This window comes from Trachurus japonicus, chromosome 18 (genome assembly GCF_045865225.1).
Source record: "Trachurus japonicus isolate A0001 chromosome 18, Traja_1.0".
Classification (NCBI taxonomy): Eukaryota; Metazoa; Chordata; class Actinopteri; order Carangiformes; family Carangidae; genus Trachurus; species Trachurus japonicus.
This window is the reverse complement of record NC_140924.1, coordinates 25,529,429-25,541,990: the sequence shown is the minus strand read 5'-3', so window position 1 is coordinate 25,541,990 and position 12,562 is coordinate 25,529,429. Positions and strand designations below refer to the sequence as shown.

Below are 12,562 nucleotides of genomic sequence, written 5' to 3'. Positions count from 1 at the left end.
CTATTTGACGACTCATGACCAGGCTAATCTGCATGATGAGAGAAATCTTACTTTGAGACTTTTCATCATGAAGTTGATCAGCGTCTATCAAGTAAAAATGAAAAAAAAAAAACCTGTTTATTTAAAGCTATTCTCGCTATTCTGTATGATCACAGTTTGATTTTGCACAGGTATCAATAAAATAAGTATATTTGGATTGTTATATACAGTAATCTTACCTTGAACATTCAAGTGTATTACACTGATATTCATATTTCCATCTGAGTAAAATCCACAGAAATACATTACAGAGTCAGATACATTGACATTTTTGATTTTGAGAAAGACTGTGGAGATGTTGGTGGTTACATCAGTACTTCCTTTGTGATATCCATTGCAGAACCAAGGTTTACTGACAGAACGGACCTGAACAGAGATACACCTGACCGTGGCTCTGTCCACCAGTCTGAACCAGAATGTCAGAGAGTCATAGTGGGATCTGTTGGAGCACTGCAGTGTCACATCTTCACCAGGCTGGACGTCGACAGTCTGAGACTCTGAGACAGAGATCCAGCCTGAAACAGACAGCAGACACAGCAAGAGACTGATCTCAGAGTGTATAATGTAACACTGACTGTAATAAGACAACAACAACTATCTTATTCAGCTCTAATTGGTAGGTTTGAACTCTGGGTGACTAAAAAATTAGTTATGGCACTGAACTTTAATAAATAATAGCTGTTATCAAGCTGAAGGTAATTTTAATTTCAATTGAACAACTTTAAGTTACTATCGTTTTAAACGTATCAGAGTAATTAGTCAGTACTCACTGAAGCTGCAGAGAAGTGAAGCTGATATCAAGATGAAGCTCTTCATGGTGTGACTGCAGCGCTGTAATGTCTCTAACTGAACTGAGGTCAGAGTCATGTTGCTATTAAGAGGTAGGGTGTAGGGGTGTCAACGTTTTCTACACGTGTAACCGGCGCTTCTAACCGACGTGTACCCGGTTACACGGGAGATTTATGATCTCTTTCTATCGCGTGGGGGGCGCGTGGGGGGGGGGCTTTTTTTAAAATTAATTACAAAAAATTCTTATGCTCAGCACAGATGGATAATCTATAAAATGTAATCAAATGGTTCTGTTGTTACGGTTTAAAAGAGTCAGAATAGAAGGAAGGGTTGGATCGAGAGCAGCATTAATTTACAAGTTTAATCTGCACCAATTAGCCTACACTTATTCTGAATAAAACCTACAGTATGCTCCGGCCACAGACTGCACTCTTATTAGCTCAGTCATCGGACCGGGCCGAACACGACCGGACACACCGGGTTCGGATCGAAAACATTTACTAACTCAGACCAGGGTTATATACTATATTTTGAGGCGGCCGCCTCGCTGAAATTGTCTGCCGCCGCGCTGGGATCTTGATTGAAAATCAATGTAGTTCTATGGAAGCTCAGTGGCGCTGTTTTCAACTCGACCGCAGCAGAAGGGGTGCGTTTGGGCTCATTGGGGCTCCGCTCCGTTCAAACGTTGTGCTGAGCGTGAACGCACCCCATCGGCGGAGAGCGTGAAGAGAGAGAGGAGACGGAGGGGTGTACTGTGAAGCGAGTTTAATGGGTTGGCGAGGTATGTTGAGTCTAAAGCCAGGCTCTCCTGTACTACAGAGGTGGCTCTCTTTTAACCCAGCTAGATCACCACAGTAACTTAGGCTTAGCTCATAACCTGGTCCCGACCAGGTTATGTTCAGAGTTTAAAGCAGAAGTAAGCGGAATATTTGTGTTAATATAAGTCTTCCATAAGTCTTCCATCTTCCACTTGCTTAACTGTTCACATTAACAGACATTTGGACAGGAGTTTATGCCATGGATTTATTGCTGTACCTATTGAGGCACTGATAGCCTTAATGATAGAACACCAGTGCTAGAGCTGCCATCTGGTGTCCCACTGGTGTGTTGTCATTTGTTTCTGTTGTTGTGCACTTCTGTGTGGGTGGTGACAACATTTTTGAAACAAGGCGCATGTTAAGTGGAAAGTTGGTATCATTTCCCTTATCTCTTTCATAGTCTTTGCCATTGTCTCATGCCAGGGTGAATGGCCAAAACGACCGGATCGCTTACTTCTGCTTTAACAATAAAATCGGCTATGAAAGCGCCGCTGTTTAAAGGAGTCATCACCCGGAAATCGCATTTTTCCTTGTTAAAACATGTATACTGGTGTTGGACCTCAGTGGAAACTTGCCTGAAAACCTGGGGTTTGAAAGTGGCTGAGTTTTTTCGTTTGGGCTCTTTGTTTAAGCCAGAGTAGTTCATGAGGCTGCGCACCACAAAATTACGAGATTTGGATTCTGCTCCTACGGTGATGTCACCGTGGAGACTGCTTTCATAAACACACCTCTCTTCCACCACCCCGACTTCTGCCGCGCCGCCATTACGTGTTGTTTTATTTCCCCCTGTAGCGCTGTTATTTCGTCACTTTATTAAGTTTTAATAATTTTTCATGCGAGAAAGTAAGGGTTTAGATCCCTAATGTGCGGTTAGTTTATCCAAATGACGGCTGTGTTTTCTCCGTGTTAGGAGAAGTGAAGCTCCAGCGAGCTGCAGTGAGCACCAGAGGAGCGGAGGAGGAGTGACTCCTCAACCCGCCTGCAGCGCTCGTTTACCTGGCCGAACGACATCGTCATGCCGCCGAAAGAAACAGCCGTTAATTTATTAAGTTTTAATATTTATTCATGCGAGAAAGTAAGGGTTTAGATCCCCAATGTGTGGTTAGTTTATCCAAATGACGGCTTAGAAGTTTGCTTCGCGTTGGGAGAAGTGCAGCTCCAGCGAGGCAGAGGAGCGGAGAGTGACTCGTCAGCAACCCGCCTGCAGCGCTCATTAACCGGTCAAACTACGTTGTCATGCCCGCGGAGGAAATTGTTAATTAACTTACCCGCAGGTTTGTAGAGGTTTACCGCCGACTGGTTAAATTCTTTTTAGGAGATAAATGTTGGTCTCATTGATGAAATCTAACAATTGTGGCAGTTGTATTAGTTTGTTTGAATGAAAAGTGAAGCTTCACACAGAGCAGCAGCAGCTCTGCCCCGGGGCTCTGTAGCCTGTACAGAAATCACCACATTTGCATCAATAAATACATGTTTTATAATGAACCGATTCAATTTTGTTTTATTTTATGAAGTTATAACATGGTTACGGTACACGACAGAGCAGCATAGTATTCGGTTTCCAATACAGCCTGCATGTAGCCCACTGGGCCAGCCACCATTCCGGCTCTGTCCTTCCTGCGTCCAATCAATGCGTGCCTCATTACATATTAATACAATGAACATCCGGACCAGTCAAAACCTCGCGCTTACTCTCACGAGAGAAAGTTGCCGTATGAAAAAGTGTCAGAACAAGCTCTATGTTTGAATTAAAAAAAAAAAATGTTTCCAATAAGTTTTAAGAACTGATTCAAAGCCATTTAAGGGGGATTGGATACATAAAAAACCAGGTGATGACTCCTTTAAATCCAGCAGATGTGATGTATGACGACCGAAAGTTCACAAAGTTGGTTGGAAAGTCACTGTAATATACTGTACCTCTCTCACTGTGCACTCTTTCAATGTGTTACGGCAACAACAAACATACCACCCCTCCGCCACCACCCCTCAATCTTTAAACTTCAACCTTCTAATATCATTTATTTTTTGTTGTTGTTGTTTTTATTGATCCTGGTTGATTTTATGTACCTATATGTCTCTTAATATTTCCATTACTGACCGTTGTCTGTATGCATGTGAGAAGCTGAAAATGAATTGCCCATTTGGGATAAACAGACAACTTTATGTCTGAGCTGAACTGAACACATAACACCACTGCCCTGGCTCCAAAAATCGATTTACATCCGCTTACCATAGTGACATGTACAATGACTGCTCATACAATTCACAGAAATGTTTTGATTGATTTTATTTTTTAGTCAGATTGCATAGCTCATAGTTTACACACAAGTTAAAAGATGCTGGTACACTATGATGAGGGGGAATACCAGTCAATATGTCAGCAGTGCAGAAGACAGGCAGACTTTATTAGACTTTAGTTTTCAAGTTTGATATTATAAGTGTAGCACACTACGCTCTCCGCTGATGCATACCTCAATCAATTTATTGATCAATTAATCATGAAAGGAGACTCTATAGTGATGTCCTCAATCCTATTCCTTAAACCACAAATCAGTCTTTTTTCCATACAAACAGCAGATAGATGAGTCTATCTGGTGGCAGCGTACACAACATTTGGCTCCAGCTCCCTCCTTCCTCTTGCTCCTCGATTAAACGTCACTGATGCATAGTTCAAGTCATCAGAGACTGGATTCTGTAAATATAGTATAGTAAGCAGTGTTGGGTAGTAACGCGTCATTAGTAACGCCGTCACGTAACGCCGTTACTTTTTTCAGTAACTAATAACGTAACGCGTTGTTTTTTTAAATCAGTAACTCCGTTACCGTTACCAGACGCTGCGTTACTCCGTTCCTTTTGGTGAGGTTTTACAGCGGCACACACTTCCTATAACATTTTAGCGATCAATAAAGTTTCATTGAATTGAAAGAAAGACAGAGCACACTGCAACACTGTGAAAAACAAAGCGCTTTGCGAACGCCCTCTAGCGTCCCGGGGACAGCTCTCCATTCCGACACACCTCCACTTCGACACCCCGCTGTTCCGAAATACCCCCACTTCGAAACACCGCTACTCCGACACCCCCTCCTCCCCCCCGCAGCTGTCCAAGGTGCTGAACCGCGTGACGTTGTTTACATTCTGCTTTGTGGCTTGTCTGTGAAACGTGCGCTGCTCAGAGACTGGGCAGATCTGTCCCACTTGCTTTCTCCCCGACTCCGTTGTTGGAGATCTCCCACACAGTAATAGAAATACACTTTTTTTCTTTTTCTCCCCCCCTCCTCCACTCGAGCACGGCTGAAGCTCACAGGGGCGCGAGGCTGCTGCAGCCACCGCTCGTGCTGACAGCTGACTGAGGGAGATGCTTTGGTTGGATTTAGGCAATGAAGAAAGGAGTTGGTTAAGTTTAGTAAAAAGACCAGGTAGAGGCTAGACAGGCTAGAAGCATAATGAACATTATAAGTCATTAATACAGTATGAAGTATTTGCTTGTTTTGCAGTTAATTATGCACATGATCCGTTTGACCCCAAAAAGGAAAAAAGGATCACTGCGCACTGCACAGCCTCTGGTTCCTTTCTGATTAGGTCCGTCTGTCCGTTCGGAGTGGGGGGGTTTCCCCCACTGGCCTTTTCGGAGTAGCGGGGTCTTTAGAAAAAATAGAAAACCCCGCTATTACGATGAATGGAAGTCTATTGTCGGAAAGGCGGGGTGTAACCTAGCGTCCCACACGTAATCAAACAAGCAAACAGACTGGACAGGTCAGGACAGGGCATGACGGCGAGCTAAGCTAACGTAGCTAACGCAGCATCCGAGAACGAAGCTGTGTGTCAGTTCAGGCTGCAGCCCCTCAACTGGGACACAGCTCCAGAGTCACAGCGAGACACAAGCACCCACTCCACCGAGCAGCAGCGGTATTGGAGTCCGACAGACGGACGCCTGAAACGGTAAACACAGCTGATCACTCTGGGTAAACACAGCTGATTGATCGATTAAAAAAATGCAGCTGGAGTGAATTTAGTACTTTCCGTCATTAAACAGGTTCTTGAACGTAACTCGGTCAAAGTAGTATCCTCAAGACGTTTGCAGTTCTGTCATGCTGCTGTAGGCTACATGCTGACATCATGCAGCATGATGATGATGGTAAACTTTTAAAGATAAAAAACGTTTTTTCATCAGCATCAGTACAGAACTGAAATGAGGTTAGAGGGGAATTCAATCAACCTTTAGGGAGCATTGGGGAAAAAAACGTTTTAAAGTAACGAAAAAGTTACTTTCTCAGTAACGCATTACTTTTTGGTTGAAGTAACTGAGTTACTAACTGAGTTACTTTTTTAATGAAGTAACTAGTTTTCAGTAACTAGCACAACACTGATAGTAAGTGAGTATTTATATTCGGTCATCTCTCACACAAAGTGAGATCATCAAAGTCATGATGTGACATGTTACAGTAAGTAAATGTTCAAACTGGGTTCACCTCTCTCGGTTGTGGATCCTGTTCTTCATTCTCACCTTAAAGACAGAGATGAAACATCTGGTCAGATGATTGATGTTCTCTCTCATGTTCATTTTACATCTGTAGTTTTAATACTAACAAGTCATTGACGAAGGATGATGATAAACTCCTGCTACTTACTGCTCAATATGTGAAAAATATGAGAGGCCGTTTAGGAATTCATATTTGCTGTCACACATACACTACCATACTCTCTTAAACACACCACTATACTATACTCATACACACACATCACTGTGAGAGAGTATAGTAGTGTGCGTGTATGAGTATAACAGTGTGTGTAAGAGAGTATGTGTCTATGAGTATAGTAATATGTAGAGAGTTTGATTGAAACGGAAGTGAGATTAAATTCTCAGTTTGGTTCTTTGCAACACCGCCAGAACTAGGAACTAAATTTAGTTCTGGCTTTTTTGGGTTTTTTTTTTTTTTTTTTTTACGTGGACTTGTTTGATTGTTTTCCACCATATAAAAATATAATCATATGGGATACAATATTCACAGACTTGTCGTCATCACCGCCGTGTTTCCGTCATGTCAGTAATACACTACAACATAATGGGGATAATAACTGCTTTCTCCCTCAATTCTGTGAATATTGTATCCCATATGATTATATTTTTATATGGTGGAAAACAATCAAATGGATCAATGTAAAAAACCCAAAACTAAATTTAGTTCCTAGTTCTGACGGTCTTGCGAAGAACCAATCAGAAACTGAGAATTTAAACTCACTCAAACTCTCTTACACATATTACTATACTCATGCACACACACTACTATACTCTCTTCCACACACAATTGTACTCATAGATGTACACCACTATACTCTCTCACATGTGTATGAGTATAGTGGAATATGTAAGAGAGTATAGTGTGCATGTATGAGTATAGTCGTGTGTGTAAGAGCAAATCTGAATTATTTCCTAAACGGCCTCTCATAGAAAACTACTGTCAAATACAATAGAGTAGCGTCAGACAAATACCTTTCAGGAGGTTCCTGATTTTAACAACCAGGCTGATGATGACCAGGAGAAGGAAAACAGCCAGACCGGCGCCCAGAATCAAAATCAGCAGCTCTGGTTTTTCTAAAACAGAAATTATTCAGTCAAACTAAACTTTCTATTTGACGACTCATGACCAGGCTAATCTGCATAGAGAGAAATCTTACTTTGAGACTTTTCATCATGAAGTTGATCAGCGTCTTTCAAGTGAAAGTGAAAAAAAAAACCTTTTTATTTAAAGCTATTCTAGCAATTCAATATGATCACATTTTGATTTTTGCACAGGTATCAATAAAGTATATTTGGATTGTTATATACAGTAATCTTACCTTGAATGTTCAGTTGTATTACACTGATATTCATTTCTCCAGATGAGTAAAATCCACAGAAATACATTCCAGAGTCAGATACATTGACATTTTTGATTTTGAGAAAGACCGTGGAGATGTTGGTGGTTACAGCAGTACTTCCTTTGTGATATCCATTGCAGAACCAAGGTTTACTGACAGAACGGACCTGAACAGAGATACACCTGACCGTGGCTCTGTCCACCAGTCTGAACCAGAATGTCAGAGAGTCATAGTGGGATTTGTTGGAGCACTGCAGTGTCACATCTTCACCAGGCTGGACGTCCACAGTCTGAGACTCTGAGACAGAGATCCAGCCTGAAACAGACAGCAGACACAGCAAGAGACTGATCTCAGAGTGTATAATGTAACACTGATTGTAATAAGACAACAACAACTATCTTATTTAGCTCTAATTGGTAGGTTTGAACTCTGGGTGACTGATTAGATCACTTGCTGCTTAGAAAAAAACATTTGGTACAGTACTGAACTTTAAGAAATAATAGCTGTTATCTTCATCAAGCTGGAGGTCATTTTAATTTTAATTGAATAATGGAACATGAACAAATGAACAACTTTAGTTACTATAGTTTTAAATGTATCAGAGTAATTAGTCAGTACTCACTGAAGCTGCAGAGAAGTGAAGCTGATATCAAGATGAAGCTCTTCATGGTGTGACTGCAGCGCTGTAATGTCTCTAACTGAACTGAGGTCAGAGTCATGTTGCTATTAAGAGGTGGGGTGTTATTTCCTTTTCCTTTTTTTTTCTTTGATTATCTGAAATCACTTTAAGCACGTTACACTGCTGAAACCTGAAGTAGTAGTAGTAGTAGTACTAGGCTAGTAGTAGCAGCAGTTATACACCTCCAGAGTCAGGAAACAGGCAGCAAACATCACTGCTGACCCATCACACCCCGGACACAACCTGTTCACACTTCTCCCCTCTGGTAAGCGCTATAGAACACTGTACGCCAACACAACAAGACACAAGAACAGTTTCTTCCCACAGGCCATCACTCTACTGAACACCTGAACACCTATATATATATATATATATATATATATATATATTTATTTATTTATCCAGTATTTATTATTTATCCCATTGCACTACTACCTCATTGTTTATTTGCACTACCGACTGACCACCTTAATCCACCTGCCACTTTACTTATCTATGTTTGTACTTGTACGTGTCCTCTGTTGTATTATGTCATTGCTCAGTTCTTGTTGCTGTCCCCATGTCTTTTTTTATGTGTGTACAAGTGAGAGCATAAACCGGAGTCAAATTTCTTGTATGCAGGGACGGCTGGTATCAATGGGCTAGTGGGGCTAAGCCCTCCCTACGTTATGCAATAAAGATGAGATGATGAGAGTTAACATGTCTAAATAACATACAAAAGATTGTTATAAGTTTAAAATTTAGTTTGTGTGACAACAGCACCAAGTAGTTAAAAGAAAAACACTGGATATCTCTAAATGGGCTAATTTTAATCAGCCCGAGCTCACCGAGTCTGCTCCCGTCTGCTCTCATTCATTTTCCGACTGTGGATGATTGACAGGTGCCATGTCCCGCCCTCGCCATTCACTGTCCGTTTGGGCTAATTTCATTCAGCCCGCAGGCCGATCGGTTCTGACTAGGGCTGTCAGTTTAACTCGTTAATCACACTGCAAATTAACGCGTTAGAAAAATTAACGCAATTAATTCTGAGTGGCAATTCAATGCGCGAGCACTTTAAATTTGGCCCATTGAATGACCCTGGCTACTTGGCAGTGGCACATCACGGTAGCATAGCACCGAGGAACTTGTCCGGACGTGTTGGTCACTTCCCACCTGCGTCGCTAGTCAAAGCAGGGTGACAACAGACTGACCGACATGGACGCGACTCACAGCCCGGACGTACTGCCCGCGGAAGCAGAGCGGAAGCAGCGCTCGTCCTCACAGACGCTTGGCTGGCTGCACAGGGAGCTGCTTCTCCTGCTCTCTCCCCGCCGGTCAAACATCGACTCCACTCGCATCTCTACCCGTCTGTACTCGGTTTTCCACACACACAGGTCTGTTTCTAGCTCTCTATGAATGGATGTGTGTGTCGCGTGCAGACGCAACTGACAAATAGACGGACAAGCAACAACTTAAGTAATCATCATTTAATTATTTTATTTTGAAAATTGACCGGATTCTCTCGTCTTTTCTGAGCCCGACTTCCTGTCTGGTACGTCTATCCAGGTTGACAACAGCGCTCGCGGCTCGTGTGAAAAATAGAACAGACGCCGAACTGAAGCGCTGCAGCGGAGCCACAACCCGAGATGTGCGACCAGTCAGAGAGGGACGCTGAAGCGCTGCGAAGCGGAAATCGCGCGCGAGCCGCGTCCCTCCAGTTCACACCAGACGCTGATTTCTCCGCGGCGGTCGCAAGCGCCTCTGCTCCTCAGCTGTTGTTTACTCACATTCAGAGCTGTTTTTTTTTTTTTTACATCATGGATAAGTAGCCTAAATAACCTAATATAATTATAATGCCGTGTGCTGTGGGTCAAACAACTCCCTCCACTTCATCTCTGCCACTTCGTCACTCGTCTCTGCCTCTCTCTCTCTCTTTCCCTGTTTGTTTGTGTGTTTTGTGTGTGTGATCTGAAACTGCCTCCGCTCCAGGGCACTGCGCTTCGGTTCCTCACCTGACCTAATGGGCTCTATGCACAGCTCCAGCACTTCCTGAATTTAAGGCAGGTCCTTCATTTCCTATCTTACATTACTTTGACAAACTGATTAATCCAGGTGTGTCTGACTATTGTGACTACTCAGACACACCTGGATTAATCAGTGTGTCCAATAATGTAAGACAGGAAATAAAGGAGCTGGCTAAAGTTCAGGAAGTGCTGGAGCTGTGCATAGAGCCCATTGGTTTGCTGGGATGTGCTTGACCATTTTCTTTTAAATTTCATTTATGAAACGCACTTCACCAATAAAAATGTGGATTTCAAATCTTCTCTTCTAGGTGTATTCTAGGGATGCAAATTATCGAGTAATTCATTAATCGATAGTTGATAGACCTTATCGATCGATGATCGATTAATTGATAAGCGGCGATTTTCCTGAGAACCTAAATTTAAGGGGAAAATTCCTTATGGACTTTACACTAGTATTTGTTAATTTATTTTAAGAGCACAGCACAATGAAAATGTTTAAGTAGCACGTTATTTGGGACAGAGAGCTCTGAGGTTGAAGTCCTATCATAATGAGATGAGATGAGGTGAGAGAGCTGCGTTTCCATTACAGATTTTCGCAAAATAAAAGCGATATTTCTGAAACTTCGAAAAAGTGCAATTGCCATTTGCGGGTGTTACCATTGAAAGGTATTTTGCGAATGAGCCGTAATGCGTCTTGCGTTTCTATGGTGACGGCACAGCAATCTCAGCTGCCGACAGCTGTTGCTGTTATTGTTATTAACAAAGACGAAAACAGCGCTTGATTGCTGAAAGGCAAAGCCCGTGTGGCGCTGCAGCGGCCACAGATAAGGACGCACTCACACGGGCCAGTTGTTCCGTACTGTGCTGAAGCCCCCCCCTGTCCCCCGCTGGCCCGCACTCACACCACCTCCAACCCAAGCTGCTCAAGCACGGCTGCCTCCGTTGATATAGAGGGATTATTTGTTTACCAACACAGCGGATGTGCGCTTTAACCTGACTGCAGAAAGAACGGAGCCTTTTAACACCAGCGGTGATGAGGCGCTGTCGCGCTGACAACAATATTGTGTCCACACACCCGTACTGGTTTATGTGACTTAAGGTGACATGTCGGCGCAGGAGGGAGTGGGAGCGTGGATGCGAGCCAGTCTCCTTCAACCATGCAGGGAAAAGGGGAATGATAGGAAAGGGTTTTCTAATTTATTGAGAAACAATGCCCAGGTCAGCAATGCATGACAATAAACATGTGGTTCATTTGTCCCCTCAAGTTACATAAACCAACACAGCTTGGACACACGCGCTGTTCTCCGCGGCACCGCAACGAGCGCTTTTTTTTTCTTTTCTTTTTTTTTTTTTTAAATTAAGCTCCGGTAGCGATCGGCTAAACTACGGTAGGATACTGTAAACCAGCGCGGATCCGGTGTGTTTATCAAAGCTTGTCCGCCGTGCTGAGGCACCGGGTCGGTTTGAGCTGCGTTCAGGCTGCATTACAACTCCTCAGGCAGCTCCGTGTCGGCGGCTTTTTGACTCGTTACTTACTGGTCGTCTGTGTGTTAGCGATGGTACAGCCTGAGTCCCGTATAGCTACAACAGGTAACAGTGTTGTCTCTTTTCACCTCCTCTCCCTCTCTCCCTTGTGTGCTGCAGTGCGCAGCGCTGCACACGTTTACACAGAGATCTGCTACATTATGTCGGCTTTGCTTGTTTACATTTCACAGTAAAACTCCCATTGAAAAGGAACGATTAATTGCAAGTAATTTAATTTAATCGATTAAATTCTTATCGACAATTAATCGATAGTCGATTAATTGTTTGCATCCCTAGTGTATTCAATTGATTAGTCATCCAATACAATTTTGTAATGTCCTAGAATTTGAATTCTTTATTTGGGTAACTTTAGCAGATATAAGATTAAAATGCAATTAATTAGATTAATTAATTACAAATTCTATAATTAATTAGATTAATTTTTTTAATCGCCTGACAGCCCTAGTTCTGACCAATCAGCAGCGGGCTGACGCAGGGTCAATGATTGACAGGTGTCGTTTCACGCCCCCGTGATTCACTTGTCATTGGGGCTAATTTCATTTAGCCCAACACCGCGGTTTTCTGACCAATGACAAGATGGAAGGGAAGAAGAAGGAAAAAGACGAAGAAGAAGATGAAAATAATAATAACAAGAAGAAAAATGGCGGGTGCTAATATTAATGAGATCGATCATCTTCTAAAAAATCAGTTTTCTTCAATGTCTTTTGGGGAAAAATTGGAAATTAAGAGACTGGGGCCACATCGTCCAAATGATATTAACATTACACAAACTGATAAACGACAAAACCGTAAGTTTTGTGTAACTTGGTTTGAAAAAAAAGACTGGCTAA

The 12,562-nt window shown here is 42.5% G+C and overlaps 2 protein-coding genes across 2 annotated transcripts in view; both read right to left on the bottom strand.

Annotated features, from left to right (window-relative positions):
* LOC146969414 (uncharacterized) overlaps positions 1-855 on the bottom strand; it is a 3,099-nt gene extending 2,244 nt beyond the window's left edge. Inside the window, exons 1-2 of the mRNA XM_085760465.1 lie at positions 810-855; positions 219-554 (exon numbers count right to left, since the gene is read on the bottom strand). Coding sequence (XP_085616591.1) covers positions 219-554; positions 810-855 — 382 coding nt within the window. The remainder of the gene's footprint in view (positions 1-218; positions 555-809) is intronic.
* Positions 856-4,233: 3,378 nt separating this feature from the next.
* LOC146969413 (uncharacterized) lies at positions 4,234-8,173 on the bottom strand. The gene is made up of 5 exons (XM_085760464.1): positions 8,128-8,173; positions 7,485-7,820; positions 7,138-7,239; positions 6,116-6,150; positions 4,234-4,338 (listed from the first exon to the last, which is right to left on the bottom strand). The coding sequence occupies exons 1-5, from the start codon at positions 8,171-8,173 to the stop codon at positions 4,234-4,236; spliced, it is 624 nt and encodes a 207-aa protein (XP_085616590.1).
* Between the last annotated feature and the right edge of the window lie 4,389 nt (positions 8,174-12,562).